Raw genomic sequence first — 22367 nt, 5'->3', positions numbered from 1 at the left:
ATTTCTAGTATGAAATGCTTTTCTACCAGAAAATCATTTGTCTTTGTTCTATTGTAGTTTGTTTTCTTTGCTCTTTGAGGGTGAACAAGTGAACAACTTGAGGGTAAGTAAATGATGATTTTTTCATTTTGGGGTGAACTATCCTTTAACCCTCTGGGGACCAAAAACGCGCCCGCGCGTTTTGCTCGTTTTTTTTTTTTTTTGCAATGAAAATAAACACTAAATGCTCTGTTAATTTTGATCTTTCATTTTCGTAATACATCAATCGATCCTGTTCAGTTTCTATTTTTTTTCTGTATACTCATAATAAAAATAAAGTGTTTTGCTTTTTGACAAATAAAGAAAAATTAACATGATGCGATTTCTGCCTTCTCTCTGTCAGTAAACTCCCATTTGAAACGCGTTCGAAAATGATCTATAACTCCGCGAAAATTCAGTCAAACAGGAAAACAGACCCACGGGCATAAAGCTTGAGATCACATCTTTTAAATGAAGTAATTTATATAAAAAACAAATATTCTCAGCTTCTGTAATCTCTATAAAAAGAGAGCGACTCCAGTCGAGCTCATTACGAGCCATTCAAAAGTAATGTGACCACTCCCCGGAGAGCGCGTGCTATTCAAATGCAAATTCTGAGAACCATTTCACACCTGTGAAACGCCCACATCAGCTGTAAACAAAGCGCGTCGCGATCGAGTGAGGCATAATATAGCCTACCTTATGGAGAAAAGATGTCGCTGATATGAGGAGCAATATATCCTGATATGAGGAGCAGATCCCGCTGAGGAGTGAGGTAGGCTGTTTTCTTTTCTCAAGTGTGGAATACGTTAGTGTAGGCCTATGCAAACCGCAAAAAGATGAATCGCATTTCTATAATATGACTCGCCTTTCTGTGAGATGAATGAAGGGTACATATTTGTAAAGACTGTTTAGCCTAAATATGAATCGCGCGTCTGTGTGTGAAAGAATAAACTGCTTTGCTATAGCCTACTGAGATGAGTAAAAATCGACTGGAATACGTTGAAATAAAATTTATTTGTATAAGCAACGTATTAAACTGCAAATTAGCATTTATATGCCCTAATATTTCATAAAAACAACGTTACAGTCAGTCACTTGTTGACTAGATTTGGGTACAGTTTTTAGGCTACTGTAGAATATACTGCCACATCAAATAAGCTTTTGTTTAGCAATTTCTGCTCATATCTAACGCGTTATATAATATATATATATATATATATATATATATATATATATATATATATATATATATATATATATATATATATATATATATATATATATATATATATATATAAATAATTGTCAAAAATAAAGTCATAGACTAAGATGTTAGATGTTCCAATGTTGGCTATATTCAAACTAATGAATACATATGATAAAATGTAGGCCTATAATCTTTTTTCTTTTTTATAAAGAAAGAGTACACTTGAAATATTGTTGAAATTGTAATTATTGTTGTAATTGTAACATTTTTAATAAAATAGCAAAACATATTTACAAGAGAGATGTAAGCGAAATCTTAAATGGTCAATATAAGTCTTCTTCTAAATACATCTTTTGTCCTTGCATTGTGGCTCAGTCAGTGTCACACCTGAATGAATGGCTAATTATGCAGAGTGGGTGGGACATTGAAATCTAAGGTGTAAACTACTCCTCCCCCTCGCATATTGGCTTTCCAAGCAAAACCTGTTTTACACCATTTTAATCAATGTATTTTTTTTTTGTGAACGATAAAGCAAGACTATTTTCACATAATTTTGAAGCTAGAACTCAAAGGGATAACATCCATTAGTCAAAAGTCTTGTGGACACATATTTAATATGTGTTTTGTGGTCTTAATTCAGCAACTTTCATTTTAATTTTTTCCAATAACCACGCATAAACATTATTCTCTTAAAAATACAAACATCTACATACACGTTGCTCGCATATTATGGTAGCCCGGTTTGTGCTATATAGAGTGAATTTACACCTTAGCCATTAACATGTTTATAAATAACTGAAAAAATGTGACAAATGTGAAGGCATGTCAGAACATCTCAAGGACCCCAAAAACAGCTTGGTCCCCAGAGGGTTAAAGTGAATGATGTATGTTTTGTCAGTTTTTGAGCATTGAGCCGTGAGCATACTAACAAGTTAACTAGCAGTCAACACACTTAGATATAAAAAAAAAAAAAAAAAAAAAAAAAAATTATATAAAACAAACTGATGTTTTTAATGAAACATTCTAAGTACTGATCAGTTTGGTAATGACAAATAAAGTTGCTGTCTGACCATTATGGAAAAATCATAACACTAATGACATTTCAGATTTTTTACTGTCACTATTTAGAAACTTCATATTTACATCAGTACCAAAGTAATATATTATATACATCAGTAATATATTTGAGGAGAAACTCAATTATTATCTGCAATGCTTGGCATGTATTAGTATTGAATGAAAATATGATTTGTTTTATTAGGAATAAGTCCAATGTAGAATTTCCATAGTTTTTTCAATTTTTATATATTTATAATTAAGAGAAAAACGTTTAAAAGTCTGGGTTTCACACAGACAGACAAGACACACACACACACACACACACACACACACACACACACACACACACACACACACACACACACACACACACACACACACACACACACACACACACACACACACACACACACACACACACACACACACACACACACACACACACACACACACACACACACACACACACACACACAAAGAAGAAGCTTGAATCGCTCTTCTCCCATCCACCGGAATAGATTATGGAAATAATATATTTCACTGTAACTTCTGATCACACTGCAAAAAAGGGATGTTCTTCCCTTAGAATTTTGAATAAAATATGAATTCTTGTTTTCTTTGAAATTGATCAAAATGAAGTGAGTTTATGATAAAAACGAGAACAAATATCTGCCAATGATCTCAGAAAAATCAACTTAACACAAATGAAAGTTTGATAACTCATTGACAGGTATTTGTTATTTTTTTAAGCATTAACTCACTTGATTTTGTTTAATTTTTCAAGACTTACATTTGCATCTCAAGAAAATGTATATCAAAGATGTTTAGATATTTGTATTTGAAAACAGGACATTAATACTGAGGAAAATATTTATTGTTTTTGCAATGCATGCAACATTTAATGCCATGATTTTAAGAAATTAAGACTTTCTGCTCTGATTTAAGAACTTTTTAAGGCCTTAAATTGCGTAAGGGCAAATTAGGGACTTTTTTTAAGACCCGCCGAATCCCTGAGAATATGTGCACATACATGAAAGTGGCTGAATAATTCAACAAACATATTTTTGGCAATCTGTGTGCATAATTTAAGAAGAAACTTTGTATGTTGATTGTTCCTTTTCTCTGTCACCTTATTAGTTTCACACTTTGTGCCCTCGTTGACCATGCCGGGATCAGGTACATCAGAGCCCAGGAGGAAATCCACGCCCCAGCAGGTAGTGCCGGCAATGGGGGTCTGGATGATTGATGGCTTGATGCCAAATATGACTGACGATTGAACGTTCTCACACTGTAGCTTCCCACACATGGCGTTCCTGAAAGAATGAGAGCGTGTGTATGTTTTTATCAAATTTCAGAATTTGAATTGCTGAGTATGAATTTTAATTGAATTGTAATGGTGTATATCTTGTGCTGTACCTGCTTTCACACTTCTTAAATCCACTGGAATGGTAGCCACAGTTTCCAAAGCGATCACCTTTAGAGTTCACATCCGTAAAACACAGCTCAGGAGCAGCTTTAGCCTCTACACACAAGCAAAGACAGATGGGTTACATTTACAAAATATACACTTCTATTTTCTCTTTTATTTTTATTTTTAAACAAAAACTAAAACTCGTGACTCGTGGCCAGTTTTTAGTGAATTATTCAGTGTCTGTTTAGCTTTAAAACACAAGTTCTGTCATATTCTATCATTGTTATTGAAGAGGGTGAGCCATAACACATCGCGCTGTGTGAAAAACGGAACATCAAAACATCCCACCGCTGTATGGCCAGATGATACGCAAACTACATTTCTCTGCTGGATAAAGTAAACCTACGGTAGCAGAGAGAGCTTAATGTGCTGCAACTCAAGAAAACAAATGCAAATAGAAAAAAAAAAAACACCAGCAAATTAAGAAAACATCTTCATCAGTTTGACAGTTTGCTGCAAATAATCACAACAGAACCAATTACAGAAAAATGCTGCAAAAGTCAGATCACGATCAGGGCAAAATAAAGGTAGGGAATATAAGCAAAAATGTTTATCAGAATATCTTTTATTTTAATCAATACTGGATAAACAATATTCTTAATTCTTAGATTACCCAGCCCTACAAGTACGAAATCGTGTACTCACTTGTGCCAAATATGGCCTGACACTGGGTGTCATAGTGCTGGCACTGGCCGTTGTAGCAGTAAGCCTGGTCTTGTTTACAGGGATGGCCGTTCTGTATGTAGACGTCGTTCTGACAGAGGGCAGATGTCCCGTTACAATACTCTGCCAAATCACATTCATCAGTGCTGCTTCTGCACTCGGTGCCACCAGGTAAAAACTGACAGATAGAGAGAGATAAATTAATCAGAACATGTGAGCTAAAAGTATAACTGCATATTGTCTAATGGCATATGCATGTATATATTAACTCTGTCCAAGTGAGCTGGAAAATATATATATATATGACCGAACTAGACAAATTTTGTCTCATTGCGCGAAGAATACATGTATTGCCAAAACAAGTTATCTTATAAACCAGCATGGCATGCATCTTGCCAGTGTTATTTTAATATCATTACTATTATTATTATAGTATATAAATAACAGTATTGTATTATAGTATAGCTCTTTTTTAATTAAAAATTAAAAAATGTTTTAATTATTTTTAAGTTAACAATAACAACAACATTGCATCTCAAGGTTAGGAGCAGAGCTACAGTGTTAGAAAAGGTTTAATTACCCTGCAGTTCTTGCAGCAGACCCCATACGCACACTGAGCACCTGACCTCAGCTTACACGTTTTCGTCTCACAGCACGGGTCCTTCACACACTCCTGAAACATTTACATAATCAACCTTCAGAAGTTCTTGGTATTCTTCATTAGGGATGCAACAAACTAAACTGAGCAAAAAAAGAAACATCCCTTTTTTAGGATACTGTATTTTAAAAGATTTTGTAAAATCCAAACAAGCTTTACGGGATAGGTTTAAACCACTGCATGTGAGCGAAGCAGAGCAGTGTAACGCTCTGTGCCAGACCCCTGGTAAAACACAGTTCACTCAAATCCCGCTCCAACATTAAATTTCTCTGTACTATACGTATTGCTGATTGTAATTATAGTTAAGATTTTTGGCTTTAAAGCCTAGATATTCAACCCTGTCCCTGGAGACCCACTATCCAGCAAAGTTTACTTCCAACCTGCTTCAGCTCACCTGCCCTGTGTATTTTCAGACAACCCTAAACACCTTGATAAGCTGGTTTAGGTGTGTTTAATCAGGGTTGTAGCTAAACTGCAGGACAGTGGGTCCCAAGGAGCAGGGTTGAAGACCTATGCTTTAAAGCAATATTTTGTAGTGGTATTAATAAATGTAATGTGAGTGCTAAATTGCAGAGCTGAATCAAACATATCCGCTATGATCAGATGCTTTCTTTACTGCTGGTTTCTCACTGCTTTCATTTTAGTTCAGTGTCAATTTTTAGCAGCTTATTTTGTTATTGAGAGGAAAGTGCACAGCACACATTCACATATTCATCTAAACACCACTCTCAGCAGAGTGAACGGCTTTGGGATGTTCACTAACAGCTGCGAAGGTATTTCAAACTTCTTTTTACCCCTAGGCAAAGAACGAAAATGAACTTCGCTGTGAGTATATCACAAAAAGATTCTTTGCTAACTCAGTTTCTCCTTTTTAAATTTTATCTCATTTTTAATTCTTAACTACTGTGCATTTATGTAGGTTCACAACTTATATTAAACATTTATTTGAACTTATACATAACCGTAGACCTATTGCTTGTTTCAAAGATTCTGAGCGGACTAAGCGAGCAGAGAGGAATCTTCAGAAAGGTTCTCTACGGCCCAGAGGGATTATTACCGCTCTGCTCACATGCTCTGGTTTAAACAATGTTTTTCATGCTTGTTTAATAAACCATAAACAATCATTGTACATTCACCTGTGGAACAGTACTTAAAGGGATAGTTCACTTTGAAATTAATTTTTGATATGTTTTAGCTTACCTCAAGGGCATCCAAGATGTAGGTGTCTTTGTTTCCGCAGTAGTTTCAATTTTGATATTTTTAGGTCAAACCGTTCTTGTCTGTCAGTCATATAATGCAGGTCGATGGTCACTGTCTCAAAACACAAGCACAGAGTCCAAATTAAAACAATTCCCCATCGTCCAAATGAAACAATTCCCCATCATAAGTACACATTGATGGCCTAAGACACGAAACGAGCGGTTTGTGTGAGAAAACGAACAGTATTTATATCGTTTTTAGCTCTTGAAAACAGCACACGTCCAAATGGTCTGACGGCGCGGGCGGGTATAGATATATTCATAGATGTCGCCTTGGCTACGGTTTCGTTCCAATGAACTGCAGTAGCGAAGGCGACATCTAGTGTATACATCTATACCTGCATAGATATATACACTAGATGTCGCTTTGCTACGGTTTCGTTCCAATGAACTGCAGTAGCCAAGGCGACATCTACGTATACATCTATACCCGCCCGCGCCGTCAGACCATTTGGACGTGTGCTGTTTTCAAGAGGTAAAAACGATATAAATACTGTTCGTTTTCTCACACAAACCGCTCGTTTTGTGTCTTAGGCCATCAATGTGTACTTATGATGGGGAATTGTTTCATTTGGACGATGGGGAATTGTTTTAATTTGGACTCTGTGGTTGTGTTTTGAGACAGTGACCACAGACCTGCATTATATGACTGACAGCCAAGAACGGTTTGACCTAAAAATATCAAAATTGAAACTACTGCGGAAAAAAAGACACCTACATCTTGGATGCCCTTGAGGTAAGCTAAAACATATCAAAAATTAATTTCAAAGTGAACTATCCCTTTAAGACACTAACAGTTCACAGAGAGTAGACAATCAAGGTCACAATTACAATAACTTAGGATATTAAAGAGCCCTTCCTACTGACTCTGAAAAACATCTGAAGAAAGATGCCTAGGGTGCCAGCTCACCAGAGTGAACATGCCATAGGCATGCTGCAGAGAGGCATGATGACTGCAGATGTGGCCAGAGCAATAAACTGTAATGTCAGTATGTAAGACACCTTAGACAGTGCTGCAGGGAGACATCTGATCGCTCTTACAATGGGTAGCAAAGCATGTGTCCTCCCAGATGTGTTTGAGGCCAATGCCTTGGTGGAAGAGTGGGGTAACATCTCACAGCAAGAACTTGCAAATCTGGTGCAGTCCATGAGGATGAGCAATAGGGGTGGGAGAAAAAAATTGATCCATCGATGTATCGCGATTCTCTCTCCAACGATTTTGGATCGATTCTGAGAATTTCAGAATCGATTCTGAGCTTAGTTTTTAACCAGATGTGAGATGACGCTGAGTTTGCTTTAAAAACACCCGTAATCTGCTTTCTTCCAATTCCTCACACACATACACCAATCAAACTTTCCGTAAAATAATCTTTAATAAAGTTCGGAAAGGTTGAAGCGAATTACAGGCTTCATTGCACAGGATGCGCTGTGAGAGACGCGCGCTTTATTTGATGTTACGTTACACTTGAAGCGTGCTGTCTCGCCTTTCGGTATTTTCCTTACAAATGCTCTACGAAGTCATCATTTATGTGGTTTGGAATGCAGTGGACTTGTATATTTAAAACATGAACCTCACTAACAGAAGGCTGCTTTCAAATTCAAATGCTGACGCGCGCTTTGTTTGTGTCGACTGCTCGCGCATGCGGCTGTGCGACTCCGTGTAAGTGGTTTAAAATACTTTTGCAAAATTAACGTAAACACAGCCAGTTATGTCTTAAGGGATTAAACGGACAGGACAAACCACATTACTACTTATATTTCAAAAGAGATCCGTGCATGAATGCAGCTTAATAGGTCTCCCGCAGTCTATGATGTCATAGTAAAAAACAACAGAAGGCTAAAGATGAAGAAAAATCACTCACAGTTCTTGAATGGAAAACGTTCAGATAATCTTAAATAGGCTACTGTAAGCACTCTTTGTTTGTTTGTTATTAATTCTATGCTCCTCTTTATTATTTGCTACTTTCTTGTATGTTTTGAAGGTATATTAGTTTAAAATTCTTAACATACAACTGTTTAAATTTTTTTTTTTAAATTTGTATTTTTTTTTAAGTACTTAATTACTTATGTAAACTAATGAAGTAATGAGGGGGGGGGGGGGGGGGGGTAGATAAATAATCGTTCTGGAATCGGATCGTGACTCCCAGAATCGGAATCGGATCGGACTAAAGATTACCACCCCTAATGAGCAATATAGTACTTAAAGCAGCACACCAGATACTGACTGCTACTTTTGATATTGACCCTCAGCCTTCGTCAAGGGCTAGTTATTCTATTTCTGTTCATCAAATGTCTGTGAAACTTGTTCAGTTTTTCTTGGGTGTTGAATCATTTTATGTTCATTCAAATATTACATTATAATATATATTATAAATATTTATTTTTGACATTTGTTGGAAATAAAAGCAGTTAAAAATAAGAGGATATTTCTTTTTTTGCTGTGTTTATTATTACGATTATAGTCATTATTAATTAGAACTGATTTTTATTAATTAGTTGTTGCATGCAGCCCTGGTGACCTTTAACATCACTGGCTCAACAGCACAGTTGGTTCAGCCAACAATTATCACATTCTTCAGAAATTTCAAATCAGGATCAGCTCTAAACTGATCTGTAATCAGACTACTCACTTCCTCTGATCCACAGTCACACTCTTCGCCCACATCCACCAGCTTGTTCCCACAGAAGGGGGCGCTGTATGCCTCGTCCGGCCGTGGTACGTTCAGCAGACAGCGGCCACCTGAGTTCAAGATCATCTTCTCAAAGTCATCAGCACTACAGCTGCTAAAGTTACGAGAACCACTGAGGACAAAAAAACGGGTCAAAACAAAAATCTCACAGCATACTGAAATTTGTAACAAACTATACACAAAAACCACTCACGTTGCCCCTGAGTTCATAATGCAGTGCGTGACATCGCATTTACAGTTTCGGCCATCATCATGGTTCATCCCAAGATTATGACCCAGCTCATGAGCCACGATGGAGGAAAATGACATCACATTATTATTGGTGAACTGAGGGGAAAATGCACACATATACATACAAAGAAAGATTTAGATACTGGTGAAAGTCACTGTTCAGCAGACACTGACTAACAGCGTGTGTGAGTATCTGTAGCATATGAGAAGTGGATCAGAGATATCATACCGCATTAATTCCACCACCATGACTTCTGGAACAAGCTGTGCCAACGAAAGCCATGCCTGCTGTTCCACCAAATCCTTTCTTTCTGTGAAAAGAGAGTGAAAGAGAATCAGGCAGGCAGGCAATTTCTGTAGCTGCAAGTCATTATTCATAGAACAATAAATCTAAAGTGGGCATATATATCATATATATCACATAATGGAAAATTGGATTTTTCTTGATCTTTTAGAGATATACTTTAGGATGCAAGAACTTTCTCTTTTGGCACCGATCATTTATTGAGAACTACTAGCACAAAAACTAATCTGGAGGTTTTTCGATTTGTTTGGAAAGACAGTGTTTCTAGCTATGAGCAAGACCTGAATACTGCAAGATCTACATACTTTAACAGGCTTATAGAATGTAAGTAATGTGAGTAAATGTCAGACCTCTCCATGTATTTATTTCCTTAGTTCCCTTGTCCAGTATCGTCTTAGTTAACAAGGTTGTGTTAGTTTGTTCTCATACGATCTCCTGAGTGTTTATTGTTTATTATAAACTATTTTTGTTCTCTATCACTTTCCTTGTGCACTTCATTAAAGTCACTGTGATATTAGCATTTTGTTTATGTAAATGAAGAGACATCTGATCTTGTAATGGCAAATTATGGTGTGCAGCAAGGCTTTGTATTAGGTCCTTATCCCTGTGTTCCCTGTAAGCTCCCTTTGGGTGATATTTATTGATTATATTATATATGTTCTCCTGACTCACTTCTAACATCTGATATAAATTGTAACAGAGAAAGGCCCGTACAGGATGAGCTGTGCACTGTCATGACGACGACGGTGAACTAGTTCTTTCTCTCTCCATTGAGTAAAGCGGCCCAGCACTTCTCCAGCACTGCCATCAATATTGATGAAGTTCTGCACAGACCAGATCTCCAGCCCCACCAGCACAATACGGATATTCAGAGTCATGTACATCTAAGGGGAAGCAGGAAAAAGAGATCAAGTTAGAAAATCACTAGTCAAGTCAAGTCACCTTCATTGATATAGTCCTTTTTAAAATACAGACTGTTTCAAAGCAGCTTTACAGTGATAATAGGAAATTAATGCAACAAAGACTGTATTGGCTTTACAGCAGCTCTAGAAGAAAGTCATTGTCTAGCTTAAGTAAGTTTTTAATTGATTCATTTCCATTGTAAAAATCATTAGTTATTAACTTAGGGGCTGCTTACACGACACAGTTTTCATCTGAAAACAGAAAACTTTTAATGCGCTCCGTTCATTTACATGACAACAGCGTTTTGGTGGCCTGAGAACACAAACTTTGAAGTAGGTTTCAAAGTGCAAGTTTTTGAAAGCGATACTGTTATCATCTCCGTGTAAACTTCAAAAACGCAAATCTGTAAAAACGCTGAAGGCATGCACGTGCATATTACGTGTTTAGTCTACAGGTATGCGCAATTGAATGCAGGCGTGTAGTCTTTCTTTACAAAGTGACATTGCCAATTACTTGTCTGGCAAGCATAATACAGCATTTTTAGTAGTTTCCGTGGATGCGTGTAAACGGGAATCATTTTGATAACGTTTTCATCTGTACATCGATGAGACCTTCGCAGGTCTGACCTAATTTATGCAGCCTAATAATCATTTTACATTATTTGAATTATAGAAGTTAATAATGTGCTATGTGTATGCCAGGTTAAGGTGATGTGTTTTTATTCAAGATTTATACTGACAGAGTGTGTCTGCATCCAGAACAATGCTAGGAAGACTGTTCCAGAGTTTAGGTGCTTCATAGGAAAAGGATCTAGCGCCAGCAGTTGATTTTTGATATTCTAGGTATTATCAACTGGCCAGAATTTTGAGATCGCAATAGACGTGAAGGACTATAATGCGTTAAGAGCTCGCTCAAGTATGGGAGAGCTAAACCATTTAGTGCTTTGTAAGTAATTAGCAATATTTTAAAATGTATACAATGTTTAATAGGGAGCCAATGCAGTGTTGACAGAACCGGGCTAATATGGTCATATTTCTTGGTTCTAGTAAGAACTCTAGCAGCTGGTTTTGGACCAGCTGGAATTTGTTTATTAAGCGTGCAGGGCAACCAGCCAGTAGAGCATTACAATAATCTAGCCTTGAAGTCATAAATGCATGAACTAACTTTTCTGCATTTCAGTGAGAGTATATGTCGTAATTTAGATATATTTTTAAGATGGAAGAATGTGGTTTTACAGATGCTAGAAACGTGGCTTTCAAATGAAAGATTGGTATCAAAGAGCACACCCAGGTTCCTAACCGATGACGAAGACTTGACAGATCCATCAAGTTAGGGCTGGGCGATATGGAGCAAAAAATATATCTCGATATATTTTGCTATATCTCGATATACGATATATATCTCGATATCTTTACAGGAAAAATAACCCACCAAAAACTACTGCAAAAACAAATATGCCAAATACCACAAAGTCTTTTTTTATTGAAGTGCAAATAGGTAGGCTGTTCATGTAGGAAGAAAAGTGCTTCTGCAACATTTAAAAAAAAAAAAAAATCCCTGTATACAAAAATAATAATTTAACTCTAAAACAAAGGAAGAAATAATACATATTGCACTATTTTTAATAAACCTGTATAGAAATGTCATTACTAATTTTGGCAAATAAATAAAAAAAATGCCATATATCCCCCAAAAACTGATAAAACTGATAAAAATGCATCTAAAAATTTACATGATTGTTACAAAATCACACTGTCTGGGGCCTCTGGAGAACTCAGAACAACTGCTAGCATAAAGTTTAAGGTAAAAATAACTGCCATTAAATTACAGTATCTTACTACTATGCAATTAGATAAACTGTTCATTCATTACATCACTTTACCTCTGTCTTTATCCACCTTTATCCTCTTTTCTTTTTGGCACTGTATATAGCAGAATAGGTGACTTGGCTAATGCTAATTTATAATGTGTCATGTAAATTCGGCCATCCGTCACAATCAGGAAACTTTCATTGTGTCTAGACCTTGCGCGAGCTGCCAGGCCCGTTTCTACAGGGGAGCATGTTAAGTGTGAGTGCGCCCTCAAACAAAAGCAATGCGGCGAGAGGCGACGCTACACAAAAAATTACCAACAACAACTGATCGCGCGCGCGCTGTTTCTGACGCACTTCAAGCACTCGCTGGGCGGGGAAAGATTGATGTGCCTGACCGGACTCGGGGGACTTGGTTGAATGAGACAACAAGCGAGGGGAGGGGGAACAAAAGCAAGGAGGCGGAGGAGGGCGGGGGCGAGCACAGCACAGAGAAGGCAAACAAGCAAATTGGCGAAATCATTATTAAATATAAACAATATATCGATATATACGATATGTCAAAATCCATATCGAGTTTAAAAAATATCTCGATATATCGTAAATATCGAGATATCGCCCACCCCTACATCAAGTGTTATTACATGAGGAAGTTTTTTTGTTTTAATAATTAGAATTTCAGAATTGAGTAGCAGGAAATTACTAGTCATCCAATTTTTTATATCAGCTATGGATTCTGTTACTTTTGTGAATTGGTAAGTTTTGTAAGAAATATAGAGCTGAGTATCATCAGCGTAACAGAGAAAACACCTTGCTTCCCAGACCTCTTAATAATCACTGTTTTAGTGATATATAAATAATGATTTTTAATATTTGACAAATAAATGTGAATTGAATAAAAGGAATTATTTGCATCCATCTTAAAATATGCAAGATAACTTACACTATCAACATAGTTAGCAATCTGAACCATCTCCTCACGGACTGCTGTATGATTCTTGTTTTTGTAGTTATACTGTAGAAAAGAGAAAAAAGAAAAACAAGAAAGACTTTCAGAAATTGGGCATTTCTCACATGGAACAATTCTCACATTGATGCTGTAATGACCCAAGCAGGGGCGATCACGTTTTCATCCCACATGTCTCCAAATGTTTAATAAATGTCTCCACACTTCCATTTAATTCTCTTACACTAACTGTTCTCAGTTTAAGAGAGGGCTGTGTAACATATCAGACAATGAGAAAAGAGAAGATGGTACAACATTCACACTACTTACTCTCTCATTATCCACCACCAGAAGCAGTTCCACATAGTGTGTCTGGTGCAGCACTGCCCTCTTTTTCTGTTTGGAAAGACAAAGAATTTAGTGTAATTTTTAGCTGTGTTTGCTAAAGTTAGCATCACTATTATTATGATTTTTCTTTACAAATTAAATTTGTATCATTATACCATTAAAAAACTATAATAATAATATGAATACAGTTCACAAGGCTAACTGGAAGCTGTTGACAGTTGTGAGCAATCTAATGATGATCAACCATTGTTTGTAGTGTGGATTAAATTATGAACTGAAGAGCATTAAACCAGAATTGAACTTTTTTTAAATGAGAGTGAAAAATGAGGTCCCCCCAGGGACCAAACGAAATTTTTCTGTAAAAGTCTAGTGGGGCTACATGCTCACCAAATTTCATGTTCCCCGGTGTTTCGGTGTCCCTGGTATCGTTGACGGAAAATTCAGTAGATTGACAAAAAAAAAAAAAAACTTTGACAATCCCTATATGACCGCTTTAGCGGCGGTCATAATAAGGCAAGGCAAGTTTATTTATATAGCACATTTCATACACAATGGTTATTTAAAGTGCTTCACATAAGAAAGTCTGAGTGCATACATAAACTCACTGTCTCACTTCCCAGTTCTCTCAACTCTTATAACCAGACAGCCCTAACCAAAAATACACAGTGCTCATTCAGTAAATGCACAGCTAAATAAATGTGATTTGGGTCTGGATTTGAATATGACTACTGTTGAAGCACATCTGATCTCTTCTGGAAGCTGATTCCAGCTGTGACTGGCATAATAACTATAAAGCGGACTCGCCGTGTTTTGAGTAAACCCTTGGTATTTTTCTAACTGACTTGATCCTAATGATCTGAGTGCTCTGTTAGGTTTATATTCAGTGAGCATATCAGCAGTGTATTTAGGTCCAAAGCCATTGAATGATTTACTAACAGTACTAACAGTGACTAATGACTAACAGTACTTAAAAATAAATTCCAAACGCAACAGGAAGCCAGTGCAAGGACCCGAGGATTGGTGTAATATGTTAATATTTTCTGGTTCTGCTTAGAATCCTGGCAGCAGCGTTATGTATGAGCTGCAGCAGTCTTATGTTTTTTTTTTTTTTTTTGGTAACTGTGGTATTATGGAATAATAGTGTGAGGAATGCTTTTATTTTGAAGTAAGAGCGAGATGACGTATGATGGGGGGGTGTTTTAGCGGATATTATGTTAAGGCTCAATGGCTGATGAGTACTGTACTGAGTGGTTGAATAAAGGCAAGCTCCGAGTACGTCGTTGTACGAACCTCTTTTATGAATAACTTGACATGGTGTCAGAAGTGGGATGACTTGTAAGCGGAAAAGGGAAAAGAAAAACAAAGCGTAACGTTTTGGCGGAGAACAGGAGACGAGCTGGCAGATATGGCGCAACCTACACCAACTGCTACGTTCACAATACAACCTCCAGAGCCATTCGATTTTTCCAAGCCTCAAGAATGGGAGCGTTGGATTAGGAGATTTGACCGCTTTTGGCTTGCAAGCAATTTAAACGCAACGTCAGAAGAAAACCAGGTAAACACGTTAGTGTATTGTATGGGCGATGAAGCCGAAGATGTGCTTAAGGGGCTAACGCTAACTGTAGATGAGAAAAGGAAGTACACGGATGTTAAGGCGGGCTTTGACGCATTTTTTGTGCCTAAAAAGAATGTCATATACGAAAGAGCCAAGTTCAATCAGCGTGTGCAACTGCCGGGAGAAACGGTGGATTCCTTTATCAATGCTCTATACGGATTAGCTGAACATTGCAACTATGGACAATTACAGAATGAGCTGATACGCGACAGGTTAGTGGTTGGGCTGAGAAACGTCTCATTGTCAGAAAAGTTACAGCTGGACAGAGACCTAACCCTTGAAACTGCTATAACAAAGACAAGGCAGTCTGAAGAAGTTAGACGACAGCAGTGTGATTTAAGAGGAGAAAATGGCGGTGCTAGCAAGTGCTCCAATGTTGATGCTGTGCATGCTAAAAGTTATAGAAAGCCCAAATTTCCCTCAAAGCCTCAGCCACAAGTACAAATATCAGGCAAATATAAACCTAATGCATGGCCACAGCAAGGTTCAAAGGCCTGTTATAGATGTGGGAAAATGCCCTCACATGGAAAATCAGAATGCCCTGCTACAGATACTGTGTGTTACAACTGTGGCAAAACGGGACATTATGGCAAAGTGTGCAGAAATAGTGCAAAATCTCTGAATGCTGTCACTACAGAAGAAGAAGGGAGCTTATTCCTGGGAGCTGTGGATGCTGGAAAAGACCCGTGGACAGTGCAGCTACAGGTGAGACATAAAAAAGTGCGCTTTAAAATTGACACTGGTGCTGATGTCACTGCCCTGCCAACTGAGTTGTACTATGACATTACTGGAGGACTTGATGTGAAGCGCCTGGCGGTGTCGACACGCCCATTGTTTGGGCCAGGTGGCAATGTACTTTCTGTCCTAGGTGTAGCCAGAGAAACACTGCGCAAAGGCAAAAAGACAGCCACAGAGGACATTTATGTTGTAAAAGACCTGCACACTGCACTGCTGGGAAGGCCTGCCATAGAACAGCTTCAGCTTGTGTGCAGGGTTGACAGCATCACCATGGAATCTGTGAAACAACAGTATCCGAAGCTGTGTAGCGGCTTGGGTCTTGTTCGGAGGCCATACTCAATTAAATTAAAGCCAGAAGCTGTGCCCTTCTCTCTCCACGCACCGCGCAGAGTCCCTCTGCCGCTTATGGGAAAAGTGAAGGAGGAGATAGACCGTATGGAGAAGATGGGCGTAATCACCAAGATTGAGGAGCCGACTGATTGGTGCGCCGGGATGGTGGTGGTGCCGAAAAAAGTACAAAATACTGTTCGTATTTGTGTGGATTTCACAAGGATGAATGAATCAGTATGCAGAGAAAAGTTTATCCTGCCTTCTGTTGAGCACACTCTGGGCATGCTAGCTGGCGCAACAGTATTCAGCAAATTAGATGCCAATATGGGCTTTTGGCAAGTACCATTGACAAAAGAGTCTGCCAAATACACCACCTTCATCACGCCTTTTGGGCGCTATTATTTTAACCGGCTACCCTTTGGCATAGCTTCAGCCCCCGAGCACTTTCAAAGGATGATGATGACAGAAGTGACCGGTGGCCTGGAGGGGGTACTGTGTCACATGGATGACATCCTGGTCTGGGGACAGACACAGGACGAGCATGATATGCGGCTACATGCGGTGCTAGAGAAGGCACAAAAGGCCGGCATTACGCTCAACATGGACAAATGTGAGCTCACATGCCATACAGTCAGATTCCTGGGTCATGTGATTTCGGCGGATGGAGTGAAGCCAGATCCGGAGAAGACGAGAGCGGTGCAAGAGATGGACGCACCCAAAAATGTCAGCGAACTCAGGAGTTTTCTGGGCATGGTCAATCAGCTGGGCCGCTTTTTGCCTAACCTGGCTGAAAAAGACAAAGTGCTAAGAGACCTGCTGTCCAAGAAGAACCACTGGTACTGGGGGACAGAGCAGCAGGCCGCCTTTGATCAGTTAAAAACAGAGCTGTCATCCACACCAGTGCTCGCACTATACAACCCAAACAGTGCACTCAAATTCTCTGCTGATGCTTTTTCCTTTGGCCTGGGGGCAGTCCTGCTGCAGAAGAGCGATGCCAGGTGGTTACCGGTGGCATATGCGTCCAGGTCAATGACACCAACAGAGCAGCGCTATGCTCAAGTAGAGAGGGAGGCATTAGCTGCAACGTGGGCTTGTGAAAGGTTCAGCTGTTTCATCCTGGGAAGACCAATCGAACTGGAAACTGACCATAAGCCATTGGTGAGTCTGCTGGGCGGGAAGGCTCTGGATGACCTCCCACCAAGAATCCAAAGATTTAGGATGCGACTCATGAGGTACAACTATACAGTCAATCATGTCCCTGGCAAAAGCCTGTGGACAGCCGACACCTTATCTCGTGCCCCCCTAAGAACCGCAAGAGCATGCACAGATACAAGCCTAATAGAGGACACCAACATCTATGTAGACTCCGTCATTAGCAATATTCCTGTCAGTGGAGATTATCTGAGCAGTTTACGCGAGTATCTGAAGGAAGACAGCACATGCTCTGCACTGATGGAGTACTGCACAGGCGGCTGGCCTGACAAAAGCCAACTGCAGGGGGAGCTGAGACATTACTGGCCTGATAGAGCAGTGTTGACTGTGTATGATGGACTGCTGCTGCGGGGCACAAGGCTCGTCATCCCATTCGTCTTACAAGGGGATGTGCTGCAGAGACTACATGAGGGACACCTGGGGGTGACAAAGTGCAGGAGCCGGGCCAAACAGACGGTGTGGTGGCCAGGACTCAGCAGCCAGTTGAATGACATGATATTGAAATGTAGAACCTGCATTCAAGAGAGAAAGAACGTCAAAGACCCGCTGATGCCAACGGAGATGCCAGATAGGCCTTGGCAAACTTTGGGAGCTGACCTGTTTATGCTGAAAGGCAAGACCTATCTACTAGTAGTAGATTATTTCTCACGGTATGTGGAAATTGCGCTGCTGTTACCCACAAGGTCCGCAGATGTGGTGGTGCACCTGAAATCCATGTTTTCTCGTCATGGAATTTGTGAAGTTCTTAAAAGTGACAATGGGCCCCAGTTTTCTGGTAGCCACTTTAAAGCCTTTGCAGCAGAGTATGGCTTTGTGCACATTACCAGCAGCCCCAAGTTTCCCCAGAGCAATGGGGAGGCGGAACGCGCTGTACAAACTGTGAAAAACCTGCTAACAAAGGCGTCAGACCCATATCTTGCATTGTTGGCCTACAGAGCATCCCCTCTACAGAACGGCTATAGCCCAGCCGAGCTGTTGATGGGGCGCCGCCTCCGCACTACAGTTCCTGCCCTTCCAACCCTGCTGAATCCAGTTTTGCCTGATTACTACGCGCTGGAGGTTAAAGAAAGGGAGAAGAGGGGGAACGACGCAAAATCCTTCAACAAGAGACACGGCGCGAGAAACCTGGAGCCACTCGTACCTGGGGAGGATGTGTGGATCACCGATGCACGAGTCCAGGGCACAGTGCTATCTACACACAACACCCCTCGCTCTTATATCATCCAGGTGCCTCAGGGCACACTGAGGAGGAACCGACATCACTTGGTGCCACTGCAGACCAATAGTGGGGTAGTCGACGTTGATGAGCCACCGATGGGGGAAGACGCACCGGTGACAACATCACCAGAGCCTGCTCCACCAGTGACAACATCACTCAGTGGAGAGGGTCCCACTACAGAGACTGTGCGGACCAGGTGTGGGAGAGAGGTTAGAAAGCCGCAGAGACTTGATTTGTGATTTATTGATTTCTTGGTGTTTAAAAAAAAAAAAAAAAAAAAAAAGAGAGTTGAATGTGATTGTGAAATTGTTCTGCTTTACTGTTTACATTTACCTGAAACCTGAGAGTTTAAGTTTTGCTAATGTAATAGTTCACAGTATGGTAATGTGTAAGTTATTTATTTCTGTTTTGCATGTTTGAAACAGGGACAGATCAGGGACAGGTCTTCCAGCAAAAGGGCAGAATAAACCCCTTAAGACCTGCTGAGACAAAGGTAGTCCACCCTTTGTTCTCAAAGAAAGGGAGATGTGGTATTATGGAATAATAGTGTGAGGAATGCTTTTATTTTGAAGTAAGAGCGAGATGACGTATGATGGGGGGGTGTTTTAGCGGATATTATGTTCAGGCTCAATGGCTGATGAGTGCTGTACTGAGTGGTTGAATAAAGGCAAGCTCCGAGTACGTCGTTGTACGAACCTCTTTTATGAATAACTTGACAGTAACGTCAGTGAGTAATCCATTACAATAGTCCACCCTGATGGTGATGAAAGCATGAACAAGTTTCTCTAAGTTTTGACTGGAAACAAAGCATCTAATTCTTGCAATATTTTTGAGATGATAGTATACTGATTTAGTTAGGCTATTGCTTTTACATGACTACTAAAACTAAGGTCTGACAAAATCCAAAAATCACACCAAGATTCCTGACTTGATTCTTTGTTATTTTGACCCCTAGGTATGCATTCACCTTGAGAACTTTATCTCTGTTTCCATATGCAATGACTTCTAATACTACTAAATCAAATTATGACAATGTTTAAACACTTGAAAATAAACATACACCATCATGCACAAGTATGCTACTGTAACATACATGCACATACACACTTTCGTCATGCAGTCCAACATTCATTGTTAATTATCTTTGTTCTAAAGCTTGTGCAATTGCTCATGTCATTATTGGATTTGGAGTGACTCACCCTGATTAGATGGCTGCTTTGACCAAAGGTGATGTTGTGGACATGGCTGTCTGTGGGTTTCCTTGGTGAAGCTTCATCATCATGGTTATGAAAGTGAGGCGTTCCACAGGTGAGAGGTTCAGTCTTTACATCCTCCAATCGATACACCAAGTGCTCATCATTGGAGGAACCTTCCAACGGTTCAATACCGAAACTGGTGCCCTCCGTGTAGAGAACACCCCTAAGGTAAATACATATCACACACTTATAAACATATAGCAGATTTTGACAAGAAGAGCTTCTGAAACCTGCTAGAAACTTTAAAAGTCAATTTGATGTTATCTCTTGGGAATGACAGAGTAAAGGTGTATACAGTATTCCCAAACTTTCTTTTTTCAGTTGAATATAAAAGTTATTTTGAAAAATGTGGGTAACCAAACAGTTGCTGGTGCCCAGTGACTTCCATAGTATATTTTTCGTATTATGGAAGTCAATGGGGACCAGTAACTGTTTGGTTACCCACATTACTCAAAATATCTTCTTTTGTGTTCAGCAGAAGAAAGAAATTAATACAGGTACTTTGAGTTGTACAGTATTGGGACGGAGGCACCAGAACTACAACTGATATGTGTGCTGTAAAAATCAAGCTGTCATTTCATGTACTGTAGTTTGCTTATGCCTTGGGCCGGCTCTAGTGATACTTGTAATAGTAAAGGAAGAACACAAAGTAACCCCAGTTTTGCTTGATGCATATCTGCGGTGGCGCAACTGGTAAACCGAGTGCGCTTGTGTGGCAGCGACCCAGGTTAGAATCCAGTCCGTAGTGTTTCCTACATTCAATGTAAATATCTGTTCCTATTGTCTCAATGATGTTCTCCATATAAGTAAGTAACTGGTATACTGGGGGGTGTCGGTAAATAGCAAATTCTTAAGCTGTGCCATTACTTATAAAGATTACTTTATTGTATGTGTAGCACACAATACTGATGTCATTAGCACACTTCAAGAACTTGGAATGCAATTGCTATGCGTTTTAAAATCACTAAAAGTAAAGGATAGTATGACTTCATTTTGTTTTCAGTATAATATTATTGTATGTTCAACACTCTTACAGTGTAAATTAATTGCAACTGTATTGTCACCAAAACACATCTGAAGTTTATGCTGAGTGAATTCCGCATTTCAAAACTTAAATACAAGAGTATATTTAAAGTGTACTTAAATCAAGTCATCTTTATTTACATTAGGGCTGCACAACTAATTGCAATGAAACTGCACACGATTTGGCAAAGGCTGCAATTATTTTATGCGCAGCTTGTCAGTGCAGTGCGGCTGATTGGTAGTAAATGCTGCTCCATCTGATCGCCAGAGGGCGATCTCACGCAGACAAGGCAAATATACCCAAATATTTTTACAATACAGATTGTTTCAAAGCAGCTTTACAGCGATAACAGGAAAACAATGCAACAGTTTGTTTCCACTGTACAGCAGATCTAGAAGATAGCATCATAGTCCAGCTTAAATAAATTCAGCGATGATTAATTTTATTAAGTATACTTGGAATAGTTCCCTTTAGCACAAACAAGTATCTTTAAAACAATTTAAACGTACAGTATGGAATTTTTTTGTCCACTAGGGGTCGCTAACGTCTTACAATAACAAAGGCGTAGTTTGATGTCGCAACACATGCTAAGAATTATGGTTGTTGTCGTCAACGTCAAGCCGGCCGATCTAATAATGTTTATGGATGACTGAATACATCGATGCTTTTATCATGACTGTGATATGAAGCAGTTCGGGATTGCTAAGAGACAGCTATCAGCTCCAAACGCGACGCGACTCCCGCGGATATAAAAGGAATATGGACATTTCATTCAACCAAACTAACGTTACACGCGAGTGCAGAATTACTACCCACAGGTCAGTTTATTAGACAAATTAAACTTGTGAGGTAACGCAGCGCTGTTTCACTTGGTCTAACATTACATTTAGCACACTAAACTGCATTTCAATGTGTTGAAATGTATGTGTTAGTTTGTTGTTCATCTGTATGACACTAGCAGTAAGCTACATCAACATGATAATAACATACAGATCATATTATAACATTTTATCATTGTTGAACTATATAACATTGGTTAGTTTTATGTAAATGTGCTCACCTGTTTAAAAAAGTACATGTAGAAGCGGTCGAAGTCTCGGACGTGGAGCTCTCGTTTATAATCTGTCTATTGGAGCTCTCGGCATCTCGAAAACACCGCGCTGATATTGATTCTCGTTTTAGTTCTCCTTTTTTATCCAAAGTCTGCTTGCCATGGTCCATGATGTTTGAACGAAACAACATTGCGAACTCCACAGTTGTCTGCGTCTGTCGCTTTGGTTAATCAGAGGGCTCTGCTCATAGCTCTGGTTATCATGGCAGTACGAGCGGAAACCATAGGCGGAAACCAGGGACAACGCGGATATTGACGCCATTGACTGCGACAAAACGGAAATAAAGACACG

General features: G+C 39.3%; 1 protein-coding gene across 2 annotated transcripts in view; it reads right to left on the bottom strand.

Moving 5' to 3' along the window:
- Positions 1–22367, bottom strand: part of adam9a (ADAM metallopeptidase domain 9a) — a 76432-nt gene that overhangs the window by 10603 nt on the left and 43462 nt on the right. For both annotated transcript variants that reach the window (XM_081349763.1, XM_081349762.1), the window contains exons 6-16: positions 19884–20103; positions 13553–13618; positions 13220–13291; positions 10278–10447; positions 9489–9570; positions 9222–9355; positions 8969–9140; positions 5002–5094; positions 4404–4599; positions 3704–3809; positions 3417–3600 (exon numbers count right to left, since the gene is read on the bottom strand). In XM_081349763.1, coding sequence (XP_081205889.1) covers positions 3417–3600; positions 3704–3809; positions 4404–4599; positions 5002–5094; positions 8969–9140; positions 9222–9355; positions 9489–9570; positions 10278–10447; positions 13220–13291; positions 13553–13618; positions 19884–20103 — 1495 coding nt within the window. The remainder of the gene's footprint in view (positions 1–3416; positions 3601–3703; positions 3810–4403; positions 4600–5001; positions 5095–8968; positions 9141–9221; positions 9356–9488; positions 9571–10277; positions 10448–13219; positions 13292–13552; positions 13619–19883; positions 20104–22367) is intronic.

This window comes from Scardinius erythrophthalmus (genome assembly GCF_964197995.2).
Source record: "Scardinius erythrophthalmus genome assembly, chromosome: 20".
Classification (NCBI taxonomy): Eukaryota; Metazoa; Chordata; class Actinopteri; order Cypriniformes; family Leuciscidae; genus Scardinius; species Scardinius erythrophthalmus.
This window is presented reverse-complemented; position numbering and strand designations above follow the sequence as displayed.